The following is a 26159-nucleotide window of genomic DNA, read 5'->3' as shown; positions in this document are numbered from 1 at the left end:
CCGCAGAGCTTCCGCCGGGCCCGGTGCCGCGCCGTGAGGTCATCGCGGCGCGCCGGCCGCCGTGCGGGAGCCGCCCCCAAGGAGCCCCGAGCCCTCCCACACCCGCCGGTGTAGGGGCTGCTCCTGCCGGGGAGAGACGCACACGGGTCCGGGGATGGGGCTGGAGGGCATGTGCTGCGAGGAGCGGCTTGAGGGAGCTGCGGGTGTTTAGCCTGAGGCAGGGGAGGCTCAGGAGAGACCTTACCGCTCTCTGCAAACGTCTGGGAGGAGGCTGTAGCCAGGTGGGGGTCGGTCTCTTCTCCCAGGGAAGCAGCGACAGGACAGGAGGACGTAGCCTCAAGGCGTGTCAGGGGATGTTCAGGCTGGAGATCAGGAGGAAATTTCTCCACAGAAAGGGTGATTAGACACTGCAGTGGGCTGCCCAGGGACGTGGCGGAGTCACCATTCCCGGAGGTGTTTAAGGAAATACTGGACGTGGCACTTGGTCTAGTTGACAGGGCAGTATTTAGTCATAGGTGGGATTCGATGATCTCAGAAGTTTTTGCCAATCTAAGTGATTCTCTGGTTCAGAAATTATAGTAAGAGACATACATTAAGCAACCCACTTTGCTTCTGGGTGCAGCAAACATGAATAGCAACTGCTGGATACGCAGGCTACAAAAAAATAAATAAAACCAACCAACCGGAAAAAAGAGCAGCAGTCTCTTTTTACAATTACTAACAAAAAGATGTAAAATCCCTGTACATTTATTTTTAAACCATTTTAGAGTACAAGAGTGGCTCTCAGTATGAGAAAGATGTGGAGCTCCTGGAGGAGGTCCGGTGGAGAGCTGGAAAATTGATTAGGGGACTGGAGCATTTCCTATAATGAAAGGCTGAGGGAACTGGGCTTGTTCAGCCCTGAAAAGAAAGAACTGAGAAGGAACCTTATCACTGCCTATCGGTATCTGAAGGGAGGATAACAAGAGGATGGAGTCAGGCTCTTTTTGGTGGTGTCAAGCACTAGGACAAGAGACAACGGGCAGAAACTGATGCACAGGAAATTCCACCTGAATACAAGGAAGAAGCTATTTACTGTGCAGGTGACTGAGCACTGGAACAGGTTGTCCAGAGAGGTTGTGGAGTCTCCCTCCCCGGAGATAAACTTAAGTACCTTCTGCATGCAATCCTGAGCCAGGTGCTCTGGGATGACTCTGCTTTGAGCAGGGAGGTTGGACCAGATGAGCCACTGTGATCCCTTCCAACTTGACCCATCCTGTGATTCTGTGAGAGCATTAGGATATTTTCAGTGTTTCCCCCCTCCTGGCCACTTACAAATTACAGTATATTAACTTCTGTTTGTGACTTTTTTCTTCCTGCTACTCAATAAACTCAGTAATTTCTAGAACAGGTTGATACTATTTAGGCCATTGCATCTAGGTTTGTTTCTTCTTTTACACATTTTATTTTTTTTTAAACCTCCAATACGTACCACAATTCTCAGTGTCATTGTATGGTCAATGAAGAATAAAGTGGACCACAAATTCTGCTAGAGCTGCTGCAGCCTTCAGTGTCCTACAGGCCTCCTTTCTACCTATATATATATTATACCAGAAATATATTTTATACCAGAAAGGTGTCAGTTTAGCTGGAAATAATTACTAATTAATAGAAAACAGGAGTAGTATATATTCTTTGTTAGAGATTAGTTCTGCCCACATTCTACTCTGTATAGCTTCTATAAGTAGGAGCAATTGTGTGTCTCAGGAAAAAAAAGGACTTTTAAAAGCTATTAGAACTGACACAAAAAATCATTCTATTATTAAATCCTGTGCCACATCATAAAAGCTTGGGAACTGCTCACAGAAATTACTATATGGAGTTTCTTTTTGACAATATCTATAATCTTCTAAACTCAGGTTTAAAAATTAGTTAATTGGTTTTGTTGAAATGATCTCCCCAAAAATCAAGCAAAATATATCTGGAACCTGTCTAAATTATAAAATGAATCCTACATTGGGAAGTGTTCAATACTTCAACTAACATTATTATTAAATTTAACATAAATATATAATGTAAAATAGTTTTTCACTCCTTCACTGTTACAGAGTCTGTAATTATTACATTAATTAATTAGTAGATATAAGAATTATTTTTAAAATAGTTCCCTTCTACATTATCTTTTTTCCCCGAAAGTGACTACCTATTGCAACCTATAAATTAGTATTTATATTTTTCTACTTGAATCCAAAACATGTAAGCATTTGACAATCACCAGTAAATTACAGTCATGCTCATATATTAATATCTGCAGGATGTTCCAGCTGGATCAATCACCACTACTAATTTGAGCTAGAATTGTTCAAATGTTAATTTTACCCTTTCCAGCTTAGCTGCCATCCTTTCATAGCCTCTCAGACAAGTTATTTGCCCTTCTAAGCCCTATGCTCCAGCTTTTTATTTGTTAAGAAGGAAATCCTGTAGTTAAGGGGCTTTGTAACTACTGCATTTCTAGGAAAGAGTTTTTACATCATGACTAATGTCAGGGTCGGAATGATGGGACTGCAACAAGGGCAAATCCTGTGACAGATAGTTGCATTGGTTTCTAGGACTACTGTTCTGAAACCATTCCTCCTTAGTTTGAATAATGTTGGGTTTTGCTTTTTTTATTTTTATTTTTTTTTAAGGATATGTTATTTGTTGTATTTATGCCTGGTTTAGTTTTTTGTTCCCCTGCTTACTCTCATTGCCCAGTCAAGCTTATTTTCAAAACATATTTTAAAGAAATTAAGGAGGACTTAAAGAGGTGATGGCTATAAAAAGACAATACTTGTGGAGCCCCGAACCTGTCAGTTTGTAGAAAGTAGTCATCAAGTCACAAAAATATGGAAATAGCTATGGCTTGGAGCATGAAAATCAACATATGTAGTCATCATGTATTTTTTTGGAAGATAGGCTAAACAACCTCTGTCAGTTTTGCCGTGCAATGGAACCCGCTTTCTCTTTTAGGGATCACCCTGCCACTTCCCATTAGCATTAGCAGCACTCTGGATTGCAAAATCTTCAGATGAACGTGCCGAGTCCTGTCATTTCCCCCACAGGCTGTCTGGCAATGATAATCCACTAAAGGATTATTTCATCCAAGTGGCGGTGTCCGAGTCAAATGCCGGCAACAGGCAGGGAAACCCAAACCTGTTGAGGCAGACATCTGCCCAGATGGGAGGAATCGGAGCGACGGCCCTTAAGAGGGTGAGGCGGGGGACATACTTTGTGCCAGCAGAATAAGTCCATGGGCTGCACCCGTGATGGGAGAGCAAGACCACGATCGTGATGGCTGGAAGTTTGCGGGCTGCAATGCCGATGCTGGCCAAAGCAGGCCCGGGGCTGCGCTCTTTGGAGGGGTGCCTTGTCACATTAGCCGGGCGGCCACTGTGTTTGATGCTCAACCTGGACAGACAGGCCTGCCAGGCAGAAACTGCTCAGGCAGATGATGCTGGGGAGGACAAAAATTATCCACCGCAAGACTGAGAAGACAGATGACACCCAGCAGGAACAGCAAGCCAAATCTGCAGAATCCACAATGCAGCTGGCTAGCCCGGGGCTACCTGCCTCTTTGAAGAGGAACAGACATCACCTACGAGCTGTCAAATTAGATCACCAGCCTGAAAATGCTGAAAGAGATTTAGTTCTTCCAACGGAGAAGGGAAAGTTTAATGGCTGAAAATCTTCCTAAAGGGGCCAAGGTAGTGTGGGAGGGGAAAGGGGAATCCTTCAGACGCAGCAACAATGAAAAATTAATCACCTCCCGCCTGCCTGCAGAGTGAGAGATGGGATCCACACTGTTCTGTGGCAGCCACGCTGGCTGTAGTCGCTACCAGCACGGAAAATAAAGGCCATGCCTGCAGGAATGTGCACAGAGCAGCAACAAGTAATGCTTGCTACAAAATTGATCCCCCTTTCCAAATCTGTGATATCTTTACATTGCCCTGGAGCTGGGCAATACAATACATCTCACATTCAAGAGACGCAGAGGTGGCATACAAAGGCCCAGTCTGAATCTGAAAACTTGGCAAAGCAAGAGGTGTGTGACGGCATTTCCCCTTTAATTTCTTTTGCAATAAAATTCCAGCACAAAGAAAATGTGTGTTTTCCAAGTCACCTTTGATAAATAAACAGAAAAATAATACTAAGATTACCAAGTGAGTAAGCAAATGCTCAGGTGGATGGTGAATATGAAACCTGGCATTTCCATCAGGGACAACAGCAGCATGATCCAATTATAGATGCAAAGAAGAAATATTGCTCTTAGGGGGAAAATATTAAATGTAGCAATCCATTAAGCAGCTGCATCATTGCAATTACACTTTGAAGTTAAAGACTGTGAAACACACCAAAGATGAAAAGAGGTGATAAGATTAAAAGCCAAAAGGGAAAAAAAAAAAAAAATCAAATAGGCCTACAGATCCCTCTTCCTAGAGAAAAAAAAAAAAAAAAAAAAAATATTACATACAAGGTTCTGTATATACATACAATTGTAAAATCTATTTATGGCCATACCAAGCAAATCTACTTGAAAAATTTATTCCCAGCTTCTGCATTCAACATAGCAGACAATAAACCACAAATCACCTGCAGAGATGCAAACAGAAGATGCTAGCAGATCAGAAAGAATATGAACCAGATTTCTAAATAGAAGAGCTTACACTGAATTTCTTAATAATGATTTTATAGTTCTATTCCTTTATTTTAATCTCTCTCAGCTAATCACTTTTAAAGTACTTTGTCCTCTTCCAAACCAACAGCTGACTTGATCATCTACTTTTCTTTTAACCAAGCAAAAAATAAAGATACCCAAGTTCTACTGCTTTTCTATCTGTAATGTTCCTTGGTCTATTTCAGAGACAAAACCACTTCCAAGTCACATTTTCATATAAAATAGTTAATATAAATGAATGTTTTATTTGAATTGCAAAATACATCTACATTAAACCTTACTTGGAGTCTCAGCTCCCTGCAAGTAACCCAGGATCCACACCCACCCTGAAAGGTCCAGAACATTCTTCTATCAGCTATAATTGAAATTAATGTGTGTATATGTGTGTGTGAGAAACAAAGAGGAGTTGTAGAATTATTTTATCAAGATACTCCAAAGCTGTCTTGGAAAAACACCTATTGGAAACTCTAAGGTGCACCTCACAAAAAAATAAACTCCCCATTTCTAGGCCTATGTGCTTCCAAAGATTCAGCCAGTAGCATGAAATTCCTGAGAGAAGGTCCACTTCAGTTTACAAATATTTTGAAGAGGGTTGGGTAGGCTATATAGAAGGAATACAAGACAAAAAAGATTAAAAATACGTGAAAATATCACCTCTTACAGGAAAACCGCTAAGGTGTTTGCTAGGAGACTTCATAGGAGGTTACACTTTCTATACAAAGTATCTTGGGAGATTCAATAGGTGCAAACCTATTGACATCAAGCACTTACAGTGGGTGGGGTGAAGAAGAGTAACAAAACTCACTGGGTTTGGACTGTTTCAAATGTGAACCAAAGTGATACCTTCTAACTCATTTGCTGTGTGAAACACTGGGATGCCAACATGGAAAGCGGATCACTGATGACCAGGAAGACAACAGAAAGCACGTTACACATTTAAACTATAATAAATAATTTCTTTAGTTTTGCTGCTGAAAAGCTTCCACTTTGGTTCCATCTGAATGGTCAGATTTTCTTAGTCCATAGGTCTAAACTGGAACTTTCTTTTTTTGCTGTTCAGTGTAATCTTTCCAAATTCCTCATTCCTGCTCACTCTTCCCTAATCCCATATTAAACCTGGATTCATCTATGAATCACTGTTGCCCAGTTAGTTACAAGTCTCAGAAAAAGAAACACTCCTAGAGATTTCAAAAGTCAAACTGAATTCTCACTTAAAAGTGAAGCTACACACACACAAACAACAAAAAATCATCAGCACATTTCTAACGTATCTCATGCAATACTTGAACATGTTTCAACCTGGTTGGTCTACAAGCAGTCATCTTGGCATCACGGGGAAAAAGACAAAATGCTAAGTGTAGGATTTCACTGAACACTTACAATTATCATATTTATTTCACTGTTGAATTCTTCTGTTGCTGAAAGGTTGTCATGCAGCACTATCTCACCATATGGCAACACACTCAAGTCCCAGGGGCACATACTTATAAGACCATAACATGTCAGGCCCCTTGAATAAATTAGAACAATTATGCAAAATAATAATACTGCAGTGATGAGATACATTAACAAATGAAAGTGTTGCTGTTCATGAAACGCTGTGAAAATAAATTCCACACATCACTGTGGTCATCATCATCATCAAAATGCAAAGCAACCAAAGTAAAACAACACATTGCCCTTCAGCAACTGGAGTTTTAAGAACAGAGAAAAGGGTTGCAAGGGAGCAAACTCTCTTTTACTAATGTTCAGTGAAAGTATAATAACATATTATAGAAAGAGGAAGTAGCTTTAAAAGCAGCTGAATATTTACCCACACAAACCCTTTACACAGACCATCAATGTTAATTTGAGAGCTCGCACTACACCTCATTTTTTAAAATTATGAAGCACAGTTGTAAAAAATGTACCTCGTACAGTCTCAGACTGACTCAGAATTGTGTGATTTTTCAGAAGTTTTCTTACAGATTTACTTGTCCTTGATCAAAAGGCATTAGATAGAAAGGGGGAGAGGCGAGAAAAATCAATACCATCTGGTTTTCCCAGTCATCTCTCTAAAGGGAAAGCCTCAATTCATCCTTCTTTGCTTTTAACCCTCTACTGCCTAAAGTTTCTCCAAGCAGGAGAAGGAAAATTGAATTATGCTCAAGTTACTATACAATAATGACCAAATACCTTTTAGGCAGTAGAGAGTTAAATATCACTAATCCACTTCTAAACATTTCATCTTTCTACTAGGTGAACATTCTTTTTAAGATTTCAGCAGCAAGTAACACTTTTGTTCTACACCAGAGAAAATTAAACTGGCACAAGAGGCTAGGGGATACTACTGCAGTAGCATGTAGCCAACTTGAGAAATCCCAATACTTACAAACAGCAGCAGTTTGGGATTAAAAATAAAATGACACTTTGTAGCATCATCTCTACAACAACTTGTCGGAAAAAGATGACAGTATTGTTCCCAGCATCATTTAGCTCTGGTTCAACTTCAGCGTTCTCAGCCGTAATGTAAGCTATTTTCATGGATGAAGCTTGCACATTCACCTTAAAGAACTTAAATCATTCTCACTTAGAAAAGCATAGAAAAAAACAGTAAATGCAAGATGAACATGAAACTTGCCTAAACCCTGACCCAATGTACTGATGATACACACCCATGCTCCCCTTCTGAAACAGAAAATGGTTTATTGTAGTGGAATTTAGTAGAAGTGCAAGTATTTTCTAAGTCTTACCGTCACTTGCTCCCACATGTGCGTGAAAAAGCAAACTCAATTGAATATATACTATTAGATAACAAATGTTTGAATTAATTGGATATTAAGAGTACAAGTACTGACAGTAAACACCTGAAGCTCTCAGGCAGTTGAATATGAAAAGCTTTGAGAATTCAGTATCTAATGTATGTTTGTACTAAAGCCCACTCCATGACTCTTGAACAGATCTCAAGATTTCAGAGTGATCTTTTAAGTACATAAGGTGAGCTAAATAGCAAGGAACAAGAGTAGCTAGAAGTGGAGAATTAAGTCCCCAGGAAATTGTGAGAAATTTCCTGAAATTTCTACCTTAAAAGTAACTTGGTGTGCTTGTAAACTTTAAATAAAAGAATTAAAAATAAAATTATGTATATCTACAAAAGCACCTATTAGAGCCTGGAATTGTCCAGGTTATGCTTAACCTTGCAAGTTTCTTCTGTCCATTTATGTGTCAGGATATATTTTAATTACCTCATCTCATTATCTACTTCTTTAGTAGAAGTACTTTACTGGGTGAGAGGCTTCTAAGTAGCACATAAAACAATGTACAAGTGAAGCTGAGGGCTAACTGCTGAAGAAACCAACACAGAAGTTCATTTATCAATTAAAACATCAAAGTATTTTTTATCTCTTTCATGCCTTAAATATTATCTGAATTGTGCAAAACGTAATCAACTCAAGTTAGCACTTTTATACTTGTTACAAATAAAAACCAGAGGAGCACATTCTACATCATAAAATGACCCATCCAAATGTGTGACACAACAGTGTAGTTGGTTTTAAAGCCCACTTTAAACATTGCTAGCAAACTTGACAGAGCAGCAAATGATCTCAAGTTGAGGGTTTTTGGTTGGTTTTGTTGGGGGGGGGGTGGAAAAAGTGCATTTACCCTTGTATAAAAAAAATGACACAAGGCACACCCAAAATCTTTAAGAACACTAACTTTGCTACTCAGTTTTAAAAGAAATGCTTCTAGACTCAGTACACCACAAAATTAAGCAGGAAGTGAACAAACCTTTTGAAATCTTCACTGAAGAAAAGCTACAAAGTTTCACAGACAAATTAAGACTACAGTTTTAAAATAATTTATTCGGTCACATAAATACTTTGTAACATTTGCATGTTCCCTTTTTTCACATCCTTGGCACACAATATAGCTCTTAACTTGTACAAAACTAGTGTAAACATCCATGGAAAACAAAACGAAAGGAAAGCTGGCTGACATACATAAAAATTCAATAAATAGCAAAAGGAGTGAACAGCTGATGGTAAAGTTCATGTAATTTTACATGAATGTTTACTTAAAAGAATTTAAATTTTTAAAAAAATAGTGAATTAAAACTCCATTTCCATCTTTCTACCATTTTTGCATTTAATCAGACACATAATAACAATTCTTTAGTTCAAATTCTTGAATGAACAACAGCAATTCAATGCAGTTGTATTATTTGAGGCATTGACAGTTTCAGTTCACATACAGAAGGTTACAAAACAGTATTTGCAGGTTAGTGGCTTTGGACAGTACAACTTCTAAACTCCCACACCTCATTCCAACACAATATTAAGATTTGCCTTAATGAGCATTAGTGTATAATCTGTTCTTGATAAAGACGACATCGGACAGATGCTGTCGGACACCTGGGTAATGCTGAATGTGGTTGAACCAACGAGACACATTAAGGTACTTCTCCTTTTCTTGCACTGTGAGGTCCACCTGCATGGGGAATAAATACAAGGCACCAGTAACACCAGGCACTGCATCATTAGTCATAACATGTGGTAAGGCAAAATAAAAGTGGATCATTTTATAAATGATTTAAACTCAAGTAACTTGTTACAGTCCAGCAGTATTCTATCCTAATTTCATAGTAAAACTCAAACCCATAATATGTATGGAAATTTAATCTACTCAAAGGAGCAGACCTGGAGGTGGAATATACAGTTGCATGATATATAGTTGCATGATAGACCGGGGGGAAAAGCTTGCACAAATTAATGCATCTCTCTATTCATGGGGTCAGCATACAGCACTGTGTGGTGCAGGGAAGAGTTTCACAAGAGTTCCACAACCCTTTCATGTTCATTTAGCAGTCTTGTCTCACAGGCAAAGCAACTACTTCATGTTTCAAGGTGTATTGTAAGTACAGGAGTAAGCTTTCCCCAGGCAATTTCAGACTGGATAGAATAATTGGAAGTTGTTTTGTATGACTATTGCTCAAAATGGAATAGTTACTAAGAATCAGCATAACTTAACTGTTCAGATCTGCTAGCTTACATTATTAAGATAGCAATGGCATGATTCAAATTTTAGCAGTAAAACAAACCGGAAGCCGGCCCATACTTCATAAAAATACTTAAAGTACTATCACACAGAACAGCCTCAAGACCAATCAGGGAGAAGTCTCTATCACACTACTGCAACAGCTCCTTGTCACAGGCTATGTGGCTAAGATTAATGCAGAGCTTCAAGCCTATCTTTAATCAGAAGACTGGCTTAGCTAAAGTTATATACAGTTACAGAGCCAAATTCTACCTTTAAGTCTTTCAAATTTAGGTCAGCAGCATCCTCAAAGCCATCCTACAAAGTCTGTTATTACTTCAGAGTCTTTCAAGCTGTAGAATTATTCCCATCTTGTATCACCTGTATTACTATTCTTCATTAGTAATTTTATGTCTTATTACTTCTCTGTAATCAAGTTGGCTTATCAGTTTAGACCATAATCTCTTTTCTCATATTAACATACTACAACTGAATTACAAATGGAGTAGTTCACAAAACAGACTGTAAAGCCCGCATCAGGAACAAAATGTGATCCTCACATCAACTACCCTATCCCAGCTCACCAATACTGAAACCAATCAGTGCAGGATTCACCTCACTTCATTTTCAGTTAGATAATTAACCATCAAATTTAAACTTAATTAAATTTAACTTAAATCTTGACAATGATGGCAGTCAATGAAAAAAGGCACATCTATAGAGGACAGTTTTAACAGATTAATAATGATCTAGATATGCCTAATATTTTTCATGTTTAGATTTCTAAAGCTAATCAAGGTTAATCTCCTCAAAAGCTAAACAGATGGCATATTCCTTACACTTGGTCTACAGCCACAAGATTTTATGGATGCTGCAGGTTCACTGAAAATTTGGTCTTGGGCACAAGACAGCTAGAAACAGATCTGTTTCAACAAACTTTGGATCACAGAAAGAGCTAAACATACTAATTTACAGGTTCTACTAATTTTACTAATTCAGGCGTATGGGTAAAAAGCTGCTCTTTAAACCCATGTCTTGTCTTATATTTCACCTTGTGAAACACCACCCTTTTGATTCCAGGAGTTGCCTATCAGACTTGCTGCTTCTCCTTGCTGCTCTCTCCCACAGCCCAGCACTTGGCTTAGAACTGGGAAGCTTTAAACATTTTGTAGCAGCTAAAAGAATTTAAGAATATATACTAGAAGATGAATCAGTGAAAAAATACTGACGGAGAAGAATTTCAAGGAGTTGCAGAAGGGAATTCCAAACCAGTGGAACATAGCATTAAAGATCAATTAATGGGAAGTTGAAAGCATAGCAACTGTGGCAGCAACCAAAAAGCAGGGATCTTGCTCCTGAACCCAAGCAGCTGCTCTTCCTAGGGAATGCACCCGCCCGAATACAAGCCCAGCACTACAAATCTATTTCCTTCTGCAATTTTGTACCGTTACAAACCCTAGTTCAGGCAGTATGAGAAAATCTGCTTTTCTTGCTGCTGGCATGGAAATGTAAACATTATTCTTGCAGTTGTAGAGTCAGATAGAAATACACAGAAAAACAATAAAAACCAGCCACATATTTTTGCTGTTCTAGAAATATAAGAGAGTTACTGGCAATTAACGAAGTGAATAGTACTAACCAGAACAGCACTAACAAAGGGGGGCGGGGGGAAATCTAGAATTTTAAAAGGCATTACAAATGAAAAGTGGAAGCTATGGAAATATAACACTGTTTCACAAACTGCCCGAGTTTCCTCAGGTCCAGTATGTTCAGGACCAAAAAAACCAGCAGTACATTTAGGGAAAGATGCTTTTGATCACCTGCAGTGTCTTATAATTAATGGTAGCTGGATGCTGATGGTTGATATGAAGCTGGGGCACCATTTACAAAGTAACACAGTGTGTTAAAAGAACAATGTGTGTGCTCTAAGGCAGCCTAAAACTACTGAAAGTGAAGAAAGGTATTTAAGGAGCAAATACTAAAATACTGAAACTTTTAAGTTCCTTGAGTTTACAATAACCTTTTTCAAAGTCTTTAATGACTTTAATGGTTATGGAAAGGCTGAGCTAAATTTTAGATTTTGAAGCAGATACAGTATTTCCTTCCCATAATCTTTTACTGATAATTCTTGAGCTTCACATTTCTCCAATGTAAATAAAAAAACAGAAGTCTTGAACACTAGTCCTCTTTCATTCTGTTAGTGTAGTGAAAAAACATCTGAAGGGCAAAACAGACAGCCATGCTAATAATAAGACCCCTTTCTGTACTCTAGACACAACAAGCAAGATATTTTTACTTATTTACATAATGTACTCTATCAGTGAAATATATTAAAAAGCACTTTGTGGCATGCTCTACTTTTTACTCGGAACATAACTCTTAGGTTAATTGTTTAGAGATCACTTCCATGGCATTTTTTACAACATTTTGTTAGATGGGTATTTTCTGTTCTTCCTCATTAAATTAGATAATTCCCCCAAGTTAAGAAAGGCTGCTGTTCTGCTGTTAAAATAATTATTTGCTATTAAAGCAATTATTTTAATAGCAAAGAAGCAGACACTTAATTTGACAGACTTTTTTTTTTCATGTCATGAAAAAAAGTCTTTTTCTTCCACCACAAAGCTCATTGAGGGGCACCAAGGTGGTTATCATACAATGCAATTCTAAGTTTCTGAAAGGGCTAAAAATACACAAGCTTTAATTATATTTTCTTTCTGTAGCACTGGGGATGCAGGCATAAAGCCCCACTCCCACACTCTGCAGGTCACAGAAAATCTAAAAATACCTGCCTAGATATGAACCTCTTCAGCATCAAGAGAAGGACAGATACTATCTGACTTTTTAAACTTAGCCTTTAGATATGGGAGAAAAGAGAAAAACCCACAAGCTGGATGGTGTATTTCGTAACATACATGTACTTTCACATAGCTTTGTCTAATTTTCTGCTGTTAAAGGAATAAGCTTAAAGTTATATCTTATCTTTAAGTTAAAGGTGCTTCTTTTGCAATTCAGTTTAAAAACCATTTTTACTGTTACCTCAGTAAGAAAATAAGCAACATAACAGTGAATATCACCAAAAAGCCATGGCAATCTGTTTATTACAGGAAATGTTCCATATGGAAAAAATAACTCTAAAATAAACTACTATTGTAGCCTTACTACAGTTCAATAGTAGTTCTGACTCAAGGACAACAACTTAGTTTGTTTTGTACTTGATCATATTCAGTTTGACACCAAAATTTTGACTGAGGCGTCTTCCATTTGCAGATATAAACTTCACCCATAAGTAATCTTCCAGACCTTATTAAAGAAATTTTCAAGTCAGACATATAGAGTTTAGACCAGTTCCTTAGTTCTGACAACATTTTTGGAGAATAAAAGCAGATCAATCATAATACTGATTATTTCTCTTGAGATAAAGCTGGACTTGTGCTGGTCAAAAATATTTAAGAATGAAGACATCTGGAAACGTTTAAAAAAATAATTTAAAAAATCCCCCGTATTAGAAAACAAGTTCATTACTACAGGGGGAATTTAATTCTTACTGATTGCTTAAGCTAACCTCAAGCAAAAACTTCTAAAATTTATGTTTTCCTTGCAATTTATGCTTTAACCTAGTAGAACTTTACTGTTCATATTTATCCACATATGTATTTCTGGAATCGAGGTGTCTATAAGACAACAATATTAATGTTACATGCACAGAAACATCAATTATATATGACAATGTAGATCGCATTGATTGGAAAGGCAGTATCAAGCATTACACTATTTGGGAATTTGTGACCTATATTATGGTGCAGAACAGCATGTACTACATAGTTCCTGCCTTATTACTATGAATGTGTATTTCTAATTAGAAGACCCAAAACACATTCAGTCTGCAAAAGCCCTGAAACACTACCTGTGAATCTGACTCACTGATTGAAATAATAATTCTTTTCCCACACTATGGATTTTTAAACACATTGCACTCTTGTGTTTATTAAGATAACTAGAAGGGACAGGAAGAATGAGAGGCAGGCACACAACCACAGAATTAAGAGTTGCTGCTATTCAGTAAACAAACTGTCAGTTCAAATGGATGAGCCTGGACAGTGAAGAACCAGACTCCAGAACTCCTCCTGGATAATGGGAAGGGCAAAATGAAGGTGGGAAGGGTGGAATGAATACAAAGATGCATGATCTATACTTAGAAAAATACCACAAGATACCACAGGTGAAGAACTGAGCTATGTAAGTGGTTGGTCTTAAAAACTTTTCCAAAGAAATGTGCATCAAAAAGGTTTTGAAGTTTTACTACTTGGCTTATTCAGGATGATCATGGTATGTCAGTAATATTTACAGTATCCCATCACTAATGTCTGTGTTAGCATGTAGTTTACAGTCTATCAAAATCAGAGATTAACCTTTAAGGTACTATCAGTAATGTTTTCAGATCAGTTTTCTAGACAACTTGATGGACAGCAAGATCTGTGGGTTTGCCCTGTGCCTCCCATTTCTACCTCCTTCCTTAAAGCATCATAGGAAACACATACTGATATTTTGCACAAGGCTTAGCTGAAGCAGTGGTGGATATGACAAACTGCTCCTCTGAACCACATCACATGAGGAGATACAGCAGCTTTCCCTGCCTCCTCCATAAAGCTTAGGGCAGAGCAGCAGCTCTGGACATACTTTCTTCCAATTACAAGAAAAATAAAAATAATTAAAAACATTAAAAAAATAAAATCAGAAGCTTCTACAGTTCAAGATCTTGCCTCTATATGCCTATCAATTCTGAAACCTTCAAAATACAGTAGGAATTTAAGTAGGAATTACTTAGTAGCTTCTATATTTTCATATTTATTTAGAATAGTCATCCTGCTGCCCTTTATACCCTTTTGATTCAGAAAATTACCTTTGATGAAATCAAACATTTCAGAAACAGATGCTATACTATAAACTTGTCCTGAGTAGTGTCTGGATGGTTGCAGGCACCCAGGAGCACCAAGTCAATTGTTTTTACCATCTGTTCTATTTCCCAAAGCAATAACTTGTATCTTTTCATCTTGATTAGGTGGTCTACTCTAGAGCAAACTCTAAATTTAAAATATGCTTGGATTTTCCCCTGCCAAGTTTTTGTTTTTTTTTTAAAAAAAAAGTCTCATTTGAACTTGTACTCTTACAGAATATACAATCATATTTTTAGAAAATACTTACAGTCTTTTTTATGTCTGCATATCACATGTGAAAGGTAACCCATTCTGACACTGTAATCAACACATCTATCCTACTGCTAAAGATATTCTACAACGTAAATATGATTTAATAGAATTAATTCTACGTGACTTACTCTACCATGCTTTCAAAAACCTGAAATGAAGCTTCCCTCTCTCCTGCTTGACACTCATTTGAACTTTTACTCCTGGACAGTCAAGATACAGATACATAAGATCTCTTTCATTTCTGGTAGAATTTCACTACTTGATTGCCCCTCCCCTCTGCTTCCATTTTGAAATGTAGCATTCTTCTACACTTCTCCCAGAGCTCTGCTTTTAATTGTATAAAAGTAACCATCCACCCAGTTGATTGAATTCAATTCTCAGACACACTTGTATTTGTCAGAGGCATCTTCTTCTAATTATCCTCACTCCCTCCATCAATTTTCTAATACAAAACTGAATGATTTTATCTTTTCCTGAAAATTTAGTAGACCTTTTCGTATGAGTCCTTTGGCTTCTTCCCACTCTAGAGAATGACAATGGCTCATTTACAAACACATTCCAGCCACAGAAATGCAAATAGCTTCTACTGCTTTATCTTTAAATTAACACTTGGGGATCAGAACTGAAGCTGCACCAATTTTTAAGCACTTCATAGTAGCCTGAGCAGACTAGAAATAATCTCAACATCCTCCCCACTCAGAACAAGTTTATTTTTGGGGTGGTTTTTTTTTTTTCCTTTTCCTCCTAAGCACCAGCTCCCCATGTTATTTTCATATTATGTACCTTATCAAGTCTTATCACTTGAAACACAAATGACAATTTGTTATGGCTCAAACTTTTTTACATGCATTAAGGAGCTTAATTTACATGCATTTGTATTTCTCTAATGCTAAAGAAGTCAGTACTTTCAGTTCTGACACATCATTTATCTATTTCCCCATGTACTTCTGTGACTGTAGTTCTGTAGTTCAGTCGTGTTTCAGACTCGAACAGGCAAGAGTCCTCAATCCTAGAAACACAGGGATAGGTATCAATCATCCTTGCTACACTTTGCAGAGGAAACTAAAACATTCTGACACCACAGGTCTTTTGACAGATCCATAGCTAAATATTAAAGAATAAAATGAAAAATTTAAAACCAAGTTTTATCTTCATCTGTTCTGCTCCATTCAGTAGGTCAACTTCTACAACAATATAATGCCCTTTAGATAAGTAACAATTATGATAGTTCTACATATAAAAATGATGCAAGTAATGCTTACCATGATATGATGCAATCCATAGTACATCAAAATGTCTGCTAAGGTAAAAATGTTTCCTGCAAGGTAGACTTTATCTTCAAGGTGCATGTTAAGATCCTAAAAAGGAAAAGGTCATTATACTACTGTAGTATTGACTTTGTGAAGCAATATATTAAAGGAGCTGTTAAAAATAATACAAATCTCCTCTGGAGACCATGCATATGAAATAAACACCAGTATCAAATTATCCCAATTCAGCAAACATAACAAACAATACAAGAAGAAAAAATTCTAGAAAATACATGAGAAAATAATAAAATAAAGTATCATTATTTGACAGTGAGAATTAGGTAAAATTTAAATGCTGGTCTCTAAACAAAGTGCTTTATATGTAGCAAAATTTTTGTAAATGCAAATGCAATTTATTTTAAGCTTGCTTCACAGAAATACTTTCAAGTCTGCCTTTTCTTGGCTTCAAATTACTGAAACTCAAAAATTAGAGAGTTGTGCACTTATTATGAGTGCATATTCAAATGTTTAACATTCGATTAATAGAAAATACAGTCCTATGATAAAAGGACAGCATACTGTTCTTCCAGCAGCAGCTATGCCTGTCCTCCAGGACTCCTTACAGCTGGTCAGGAAGGTTCTGGAACTCCAAATGTCTAAGAACCAGGGAAGCACACAGGAATAGTGGGGTGGGAGACAAGGTGTTTCAAGCTTGATGCTGGTAGCTTGATACCCATCAGCTGCTATCACGTGGCACCTGCTTTTATTAATGTTGAAATTACTGCTAGCAATTCTTTATGACTGATACTGCCAATTCTGCTGTCCAAGTTGCCAAGAAGAGGGAATTTCAGCATTTTAAGATCATCTCTCAATTGTTCCAGATCAGAGGCTATGAGGGTGGGTAATCCATTCAGGTTCAGTAAATACTTATGTCAAGTGAGCATTAACAGGAATACTCCTTTTCATGGCTTTCTATATGCAACCATTCTCTGCCAGAAAACAAGAGGCTGACAGGCTCAGTGCTGCTCAAGTTTATCAGTTCTGAGGACACAGGCATCACACATCAGCTCTACCTCTTTATCTGCCCTTCCTTTTTTGCAAATCTTACCTACCTGTCATCCACTTTATGCACCTTTCTGCCCCCTACTTTTCTCTAAATAAATGTAACAATAAAATTACCTACTTTAACGTGGACCCCAGCATAAGCCAGCTTTAGTTATACAGTATTATTTTCAGACATCTACAAAAACAGTTCCCCAGCTTTTCCTTGGATTTGGAAACTCCCCTTATCTGAAGGAAAAAAAAGAAGCACACAACATCTGCTTGAGCCACTCCCTCCCCTTGCCCTAGAAACAGAGGTAAGCAGCTTAAATGTAACTAACACTTTCAAAAATTTTAATTTTTCAGTCTCAATTATAGCATGTTCCATTTTCAGACAACATTTTATTGAAAAAACAAGTCTTGGGCAAGGAGAAGGGGGTTAATACTTAGTGAACAATTAAAAAATTATATTTGGCCTTAAGCATGTCGCTCTTTTTGTAGTTACATAACTTAATGATATAGGGATTTCCTATAATGCATATAATGAAAATAAACCAAGACCAAAACACAAAACTAGAATATTAAGCCTTTAGGACATCTAACCTTGCATTTGCCTTTGACAAGCTCAACTACGTTAAACCACCTTACTGTTCTTCGATTATCTCTTTATGACAGGACTCCTGTACCCTCTGTAATATTTGAACATCCCCATGCCTGCTTTGATTTCTTTTATTAGAGCAAATCAGGGAAACATATTAACCCCTGCATAGTTAGAATTCTGTAAGGTCAAGTGTCCCTGACTATGTAGCTTCTTTTCGTTAGACTGGTTTACTGCTTTGCTCATGTTAGTTAGTAATCAAATTACCACAAACATGTAACTACAGTTCTATGGAATCTCCTACATGCAACACAAAGGCAAATCCAATGTTACGAAAACTGCAGGAAGAAAAAACCCCAAACCTAAAGATCTGCTTACTAGGAAAAAAACCCCACAAATCTGTCTGTTTTGAAACAAATTCTCTGACCAGCATTTTTCATTTCAATTAACCAGAAATTCCACATGCATGATAATGAAAATTAACACCACTGAAATTATATCTTCTCCCCCTCCCCCCCCCCCTTAGCTTAGGCTACGGAATCAGGATTTTGTAAAGTACAAAGCTAATTGTCTCTGAAGGTACCATCACGACATTTATTTTTCTGCCTGCTGAAAATTTTGGATTTCCACATCAAAGAAATTACAGCATGCTAATTCAGTGTTTTATATTGTAAGTGTAGACTCAAAATACTCAACAATAAAAAAAAATCCTAAAACTTTAAAGGCAAGGTAAGCCATTACAATGTGAACAATTACTTACTCTGGTTCATCAGATTTTATGAAGTCAGTTAACTGAGCAAATTAAACTTGACAAAAATGGTTTAGTCTTGTATAAATTAGCATTAGTTTACAATTCTGGTTTTGAATATGTACTTTCCTCCCCTAAAATATAAACAGATACTCTGATTTAATTCTGCAAGTCACATTAATTCAGAAATACCATACTTTTTTCATGTGCATTAGACACATTTAGTTAATCTTGCCTCATGGGTTATGCTTTCCGTGCATGATTATACTACTGGCTAATAGCCAAATGTGCTAAAATTCCTGAAAGTCAAGCTTGCTTAAATGACCACAGTATTAAAGTGAAATAGTGTTCCTGTCCTGGAGAGATTAATGAAAACATGAATGTAAAACTATAGAATTTCTATCACATGCAGGAAATTCAGGCCTGCTGGCTGTCATCTTTGTTACATTTGTCTTTCATGTACTGAATGTCACTACTTAAATGAATTCCACATATATAAAAACAGGATTAAAAGACTAAGATAGTCCTGGAAGTTGCTTGTAACTATATAAACTTACGGTTGCATTCCCTCGGGAAACTCCTCAAATTTCAGACAGGTACTTAAGGCATAGCTGCATTACAATGCATTAACATACAATGAGCAACTGCAGCAATTCAAACACCATTTTTGGGTAGGAGGGGGAGAAAAGCAAGAGAAAGAATTGTTGCATTATTTATGGACTGACCATAGATTTCCATTTGCTTGTTCGATGGGAAAAAAAAATCCAATTTACAGCCTCTATCTAGCAACAGCTCAACACATCCCATTCAGAGCACACTTCCGAGCACCCCCCAGCACTGCTTACTGTCTGTTAAATATGCAATCCAGTGGCTCCTAATCCATTAATCTGCTCAAACTGCTGAATCCCTGCCAGTCACTGCCAGTTGTGACAGTGGCTCTGATAAGGAATAGTTGCTTCTTACAACTCAGGAGCTTCCAATGCACCTAATCATACTCTGATTTTCTTGTGGGTATTTTGCCCACAACACCCTGCTCGTGTATGTGCTTCCCTTACACACAGAAGCACGTCCTGTCCTTTCAGTCAGCAAGATTCTTAAGGTCATTTATGCCCCAAATGCTTTTATATCTCACGAACCATGCAAAGACAAAAAGCTGAGCACTCCCAAATGCTTCAGGAAAGATCCTGACAATGCAGAACCCAAGAAAGGGCTTCTGCAGCCACATCCAAGAAAAGCAGAACTACATTTTTGGTACATAGACATATTTTTAATTCTCATGCAAGACTCCTCTAACTGACAAACTATGAGCTAAATCTGGTCTGGAACAATATTATATTATTAAGTTAATCGATAAATGTTGTTGCAATAATAAAAATTCAATCTTTAAACCTGTAAGTGGGGAAAAATATCCTGGTGCTAATGAAAGATGTAAAGAAGTGAACACAAAATTGAAGTTTGAAAAGTGTTTGCTGGACAGGCTTGCCAAAGCAGGAACGCATCCCATTCAGGACTCTCAAAAAACAGTTTGCAGACCTCTGGATTAATGGCATGAACAGAGCACGGATTAACCTGCTTTTGTACCTGTGGAAACAGTAATTTTTCAAGCAAGCATATTAAATAGAAATTACAGCTCTCTTATTCAGATTTTTAATTGGATTTCATGATTACATCCAGGCAGCACAGGAGACTGGGATAAAGCTAATTGAAATAATGGAACATTGTTCTGTATGAGACACTGAAAGTATTACACAAAGATTCTTAGTTATCATTATCCTTCAGTGACCAGAGGTTTCCACATTTATATGGATGCTTTTATGTGAATTAAAAAAGCTATCAGATATTTGTCAGAGGTTTCTGAAAATGGGGTGTGAGGGGGGAAGAACCCTCAGGTTTAAAATACCTAAAACTGATAAAGCAAAGATATTAAGATCTCCTGAACAGAATTCACTAACACCTAAGTAGACATTTGATGGCACAGAGGCTCTCAGTTCCTTCCCTGAGGAGCAGAAAAAACACTAGTTATCCTGCATGACAATTCAGAAATTTTCAGGTTTTTTTTTCCTATGCAGCTTAATTTACGACTAAATAAAACAGCAAAGAAACAAGAGATTATACTCTTTTATCCTACGGAAAAGAAAGTCAATATAATGCATTGGGTATTATGCTATCACTGCTATTGACATTCATCATTCCTATGGATCTGCTGAGGAATAGATTTGGAGCAAAAATACTGCTCCCTTTTATTTTGTCAAGTACAGAAGCACAAATCAAAATTAGACAAAACCCAACAAGCCTTTTTTTGGCCCATTCTGAACGCTGTGGCATTTGCTCTGGATGAATATAAAAACCCTGGTTGAGATTTTCTATTTCACCATTATTTTCCTGCTAAGTAACAGCTTTAGGCAACACGTTAGTAAGAAAAATTTAACAACCCATTTTTGTAAAGCAAACAGAAAATCCTTCCCATTCAAATTAACAAACATGAAACCAGTTATTTACTGACATTTTGTAGAACCACATCAGTTAAGGGTTAAATAGAGGCAGCCTAAAGTTTATATCAGAAATGACTGAACTGTTTTGGCACAGCTTATTATAAATTGTGGCTCTAGGCTGCAACCGTCCCAAGACTGCCATTGTGTATTCCAGACACGTTGTAAAACTACAGTCTCAGACTTCCCTCCCTATTTTAGTTTTTCTTTTTTTTTTTTTTTTTCACCCATACTCCCTTTTGGCACAGTATACTTTAATGGTAGGCTGGCCCTTGTCTGATTAATCATGGTGGCAAGAGAACAAATTACAGAAAAAAGCCCTTAATTGCTATACTATGAAATTATTAGTGCTGAAACAATTCCACAGCAGCCTTGTGTTAAAATAAATTCTGGTTACTCAACACATGCTTAAAAAAAATCACAGGAAAACTTTTAAATGCACTTAAAGGCAGAGATTCTCTCTGAAGTAGCACTAATATTTTCTCAGTAAGGAAATTTTGCTTTGCTTGGAAACACTCGATTTATCTACATATTTGTATTTCATCATATTGTCTTTTCTACACAACCAGCGTCACTAAGGCCAAAGCTAAAAAGAGATCCCAGCTTCAGCAGGAAACTATCATATCTCTGCATCTGGTTTTAATGCTCGAATGCAGATCTGCAAATACTCACATGTATGTGCTGACATTGGAGGTATCGTTACTAAAACCATCCTGAGCAGACGAATTTTGTGATAACAAGACAGAAAACTGGCTTTCAGTTTTTATAGGAACAGAAACGCAAGAAAGGTAAATGGAAGTTAGTTATTTGTTCTCATACAGTCTTCTCACAGTTTTGGAGAACAAAAAGCATCACAAGTTTCAAGTTTGTTTGAAGAATGACTGAAACTTTGTGACACTTGTCATAAAAGTTTAGACAACAGGGACCTCCAAGGGCCACCTCGTCTTACCACACCTAAAACTGAAGTTAAACTCTGATTAGTCAGTGCTTCCTTCAATCAAGTTCTAAAAATCCTAAAGGGTAGAGAGTTTTCATGCTGCATCTGTAGAGTAACCATGACTCTGAAGGTTTGGATAGCATTTGCACATAGAAAGTAGGAGCAGAGATATGTTACTGAAAAAGAAGCAGTGTAAACAAACTCATGATTAAACAATGGAAGATATTCCCCAGATACAATGAAACCAAGATAACTCAGATTATTTGGGGTTCAAGTGAGAGAAATGGTTTGTCAGGATTTTCACCAAGTTGGTAGGCAATGCAGGCATGGTAGGCCTCAAGATCAAGAGGGCTGCCAGCTTGAAGAGTAACAAAGTTTTGTTTCGAATAATTTTAAGATGCATTCTTTGATTTTAAGTAACAGTGGGTCAATACTGCTTCAGTCTATCTTTTGTTTCTGCACACCTTGCCAGAGCCAGAAGTATTAGGACTCTGCCAACTTCAAGTAGTCAACCTTGCAGCTCACAAATTTCTAAACTCAGACTTACTGGCAGCACTGAGCAATGTAACTTTCCATCTAAAACGTATTTTTAAAACTAGAAAAAATAAACACTTTAAAAATTGATTGAATTTCACTGCTTTTATATACACTTTGTAAACAGTGCTTAACAGTGTAATGCAAATTTTCTCTTCAAGTTGTTCCCACAGGACTGCAAAAATACTTTTTACCAGTTGCAAGGAGTAAGGAAAACAGAGCAAGTTTTGCTATCTGCTCTTTGTCATTTGGCTGCTCAAACAACAAGGGGAACCCTTGAGATTCTCTTTTCTGCTTCCACCTGTTTAAGAGGAAGTAAGCCTCAGTCTACAAGATAAGTTTAATAACGGCAAACCAAGGACTTCACACAAAGTAGCTCAATGTGAAGGACAGTTTTGTAGAGGTTCCTTTATGATTTCACTTTTCACACACAAATCTGTCCAGTACTTCCTTTTAGCATCAACACCAGTTACCACAGCATCAAGCATGGCTTCTATCTCATAACTGCCACATTAGTAAGACTAGCTCTTAAAACAGAGAAGTATTATCCTGGAATACAACACCAACTTGCTTATAAACAAAGGTTTATGAAGACAGTAAGAAACTGGCACCTCACACAGGCAGGTGAAAAGTCTCTGAAACTGTGTGGAACACCCTTCATAATTTACAGACACTGAGCACTGCAAGAGCTCTGCTTCATAGATTTTACTGTTTTAGCTCTTTTCCTGTTTCAGGCTGTTGGGGTATTTTTGCCAATAAAAGTGAAAAGCAGCGAAAGGAATAAAAGCCAGTACTTAGCGATGCTGTCAAGCCCATAGCATTTGTTAAATATTATTAATTGAATGATCATACACACGTTAGCACTGTAACCTTCTTCAAGGTCTAGTCACTCCAAAATTCAGTGGCAAGGTAATTAAGTACTCCTTACCTTCAGAATTGTCCTAGTATCTTCCTTACTGGAGCCTCCATTTACTCGGGTCACTCTGTACTCCAGCCACTGCTGCACCACAGCCTTCTCCTCAGCAGTGCTTCCCAGCAGTTGGTCTTTCCTAGCCTGCCTGACCAGGTGGGCAGCGATGGTCATCAACCCCGTCAGCCCAGGGCCATTGTTGGTTTGGAGAACAGGAACCTGGAAGTGGAAATAAAAATGCAAGACTAAACAAATAATTGAAGAAAGCAGTCTCCCTGTGAATGGCTATTGTTTATGTTCCCTCAAAAGGACTTTGGAAGCAATAGATGAGAACTTAGAAGAGTTCTAAAGGTAGTGCCCTCAAAACCAAGTCTGTGCTCACTTTTGCTCTTTGGGGTGATTTAATTTCAATTCTTGCAAAAGAACATGAACAAACCAAGACACCTTTAGCTCAAACTAAGCAAATTCTGACAATATTAGGCAGAAATAACATTGCTTGTTCTAACTGTGGCAGAAATCTTATTAACTGACTTCAAACTCATTTCCAAATTCAGGACTCTGACTTAAGACTGTGAAGTCAGTAGCATTCAACTTCTCTCTGAGCAAGCAGGCTGCAGCAACCACACCTCCTGAAAAAGCTTATTCCTATATACTGTATTCCTGTGTATTCCAAAATGCCCTGATCAGCAGTCAGGAGCTCACTGATACCAGCAGGACAACACAACACACCTCCAGCTTTAGCCATGATGTCTTTGCATGCAGTGACAGCAGCATGTGTTCAGCTGTGGAGAAGGAAACTGAACCACCACGTCAAGAAATGAAGTGAGTGAACTGAAACTCACTGCAATGGGCTGAAGCCCATTCAGCCATTTATGACATAAAACGAAAGAAACTGATTAAAATGCAACACACTTTCTTTTAAAGTAAAGTTTCTTTGAGCACACAGAGCAGTTTATGTTCAGATTTATTTAATCTAAGGTGCAAACTAAAGCATAATATTATTTTTGTACTTATATCAAGAGTCTTTCACTACTATTGAGTTTTTTTTCCAATGAGCATCCATCCAGAAAAGCTACACACAGACCTAGTTACTTGAATTTTTCAGCCTTATGCTTTATGGTAATAGCACTAAAATACCAGCTGGGCTGTAAAATAATTAAGGCAGGTTTTGCAACTGAAGAACACATCTAGATATTCAAGACTCTACTCATAAACAGTCAATTAAAAAACCCCAAAGCATAAGGCAACTGCAGAGCCTAATTTCTCAACCAATCTTCTCCAGGAGGGAGGATCAAAGGGCTCACAAATTTGTGACGCTCCCTGCTCCACATTTCATTTTTCAGGCCTCAGGTGCCTCTTAAACCATGGATTCTAATGTTTCCATACAAACTTTGAAACATTAAGACATCCAGAATCATAGAAACATCAAAGTTGGAAAGGACCTTTAAGATCATCCAGTCCAGCATCCACCCAGCACTGCCACTGCAATCCCTAAACCACTAAATCATCAGCCAGTGCCACATCCAGACGTCTTGTAAGCATCTCCAGAAATGGATACTCCATCCACCACCTCCCTGGGCAACCTATTCCAATGCCTGAGCACCACAAGAGGGAAAACTATTTTCTAACATCTAATCTGGATCTCCTTCGTCTCATCTTGGATCATTTCCTCTGGTCCTCTCACTGCAGGCACAGTAGATGGACCAGCTCTCACCCCATTACAACCTGCCAGGTAAGAGTACTTTAAAAAAGTAAAATATTTAAGAGCAACACGTCTTCCTATTATTAAAACAGCACCTTTTTCTTCACATGTAATTTAATCAAGATAACATAGATATAACTCGCAGTCATAGGGAAAAAAAGAGTGGTGAAAGAACAAGTATAAGCCAAGCCGAAATCCCTTCCATGACATATGATGATGCTTCCCACAAGCAGAGGGAAGGCGTTTCCAGAACCTACAGGCTCGCAGGCAGCGAGGCCCTACAACATCCACAACATATGGGAAGGGGCTGGAAGGAGCACAGATGAGACCCTGCACAAAAAGACGTCGGTTGGTATATGCGGGACCGCAGCCACCCTCACACCGGTGTCCGGGGGCAACTGCCAGGGAGGCGAGAAGGGAAGCTCGGAGAGAAGCAGCCACTGGCGAAAGGAGACTAGAAGGCGCCCGCCCTCCCACGCGCGCCGCCACCGCCACCCGCTCCAGGCCCCTCCTCGCTCCCTTCACCTTCCGCTCCCCCTGGACGCCGTACTTGTTCCCGCCCGGCAGCCCCAGCAGCCGCTCCAGCAGCTCCAGCTCCTCCGCGCCCCTCACCGCTGCCGCCATCTTGCACGGCGGGACACGCGGGACAGGGAAGGAGGGTGGCAACAACCGCTCGCCCCATTGGCGGACAGCGCCGCGGCACCTCCGAAAGAAGCGCCGCTGCCATTGGCCCGAAGGGGCCAGCCAGCCAATCAGCAGCCAAGAGGGGCTTCGCACTCAGCCGTTCGGGAGGAGGGAAGAGCAGCGGGGTCACGTAGAGCGCATGCGCAGTTTCCCCGACACGTCCCCTGCCGCAGGACGGGACGGGCCAGGCACGCGCGCGCCAAGCCGCTCCTCCGGGGCGTGGCCTTAAGGGAGGGGGCGGGGCCGCCCTTTTCCCCACCCCCGGCGGGGCAGGGGCGGTGCGGAGGGGTCGCGGCTCTGGGCTTTCACGGAGTTCATTTGGTTGGAAAAGACCTTAGACATCACGGAGTGCG

At 38.6% G+C, this 26159-nt stretch overlaps 1 protein-coding gene across 3 annotated transcripts; it reads right to left on the bottom strand.

Moving 5' to 3' along the window:
• Nucleotides 1-8515: 8515 nt before the first annotated feature.
• Nucleotides 8516-25864, bottom strand: EEF1E1 (eukaryotic translation elongation factor 1 epsilon 1). Of its 3 annotated transcripts, none has more exons than XM_058832608.1 (4): nt 25673-25864; nt 23439-23639; nt 16176-16271; nt 8516-9160 (listed from the first exon to the last, which is right to left on the bottom strand). In XM_058832608.1, the coding sequence occupies exons 1-4, from the start codon at nt 25847-25849 to the stop codon at nt 9020-9022; spliced, it is 615 nt and encodes a 204-aa protein (XP_058688591.1). In that variant the 5' UTR covers nt 25850-25864; the 3' UTR covers nt 8516-9019. The 3 variants fall into 3 exon arrangements, with proteins under 3 accessions (XP_058688591.1, XP_058688593.1, XP_058688594.1); XM_058832610.1 differs by having other exon boundaries at nt 25648-25801; XM_058832611.1 differs by lacking the exon at nt 8516-9160 and adding an exon at nt 9168-15922.
• Nucleotides 25865-26159: the final 295 nt, after the last annotated feature.

The sequence above is a fragment of the Poecile atricapillus genome, chromosome 2, assembly GCF_030490865.1.
Source record: "Poecile atricapillus isolate bPoeAtr1 chromosome 2, bPoeAtr1.hap1, whole genome shotgun sequence".
NCBI classification, from domain to species: Eukaryota; Metazoa; Chordata; class Aves; order Passeriformes; family Paridae; genus Poecile; species Poecile atricapillus.
The sequence above is the reverse complement of the archived record's forward strand: the minus strand, read 5'-3'. Positions and strand labels throughout refer to the sequence as shown.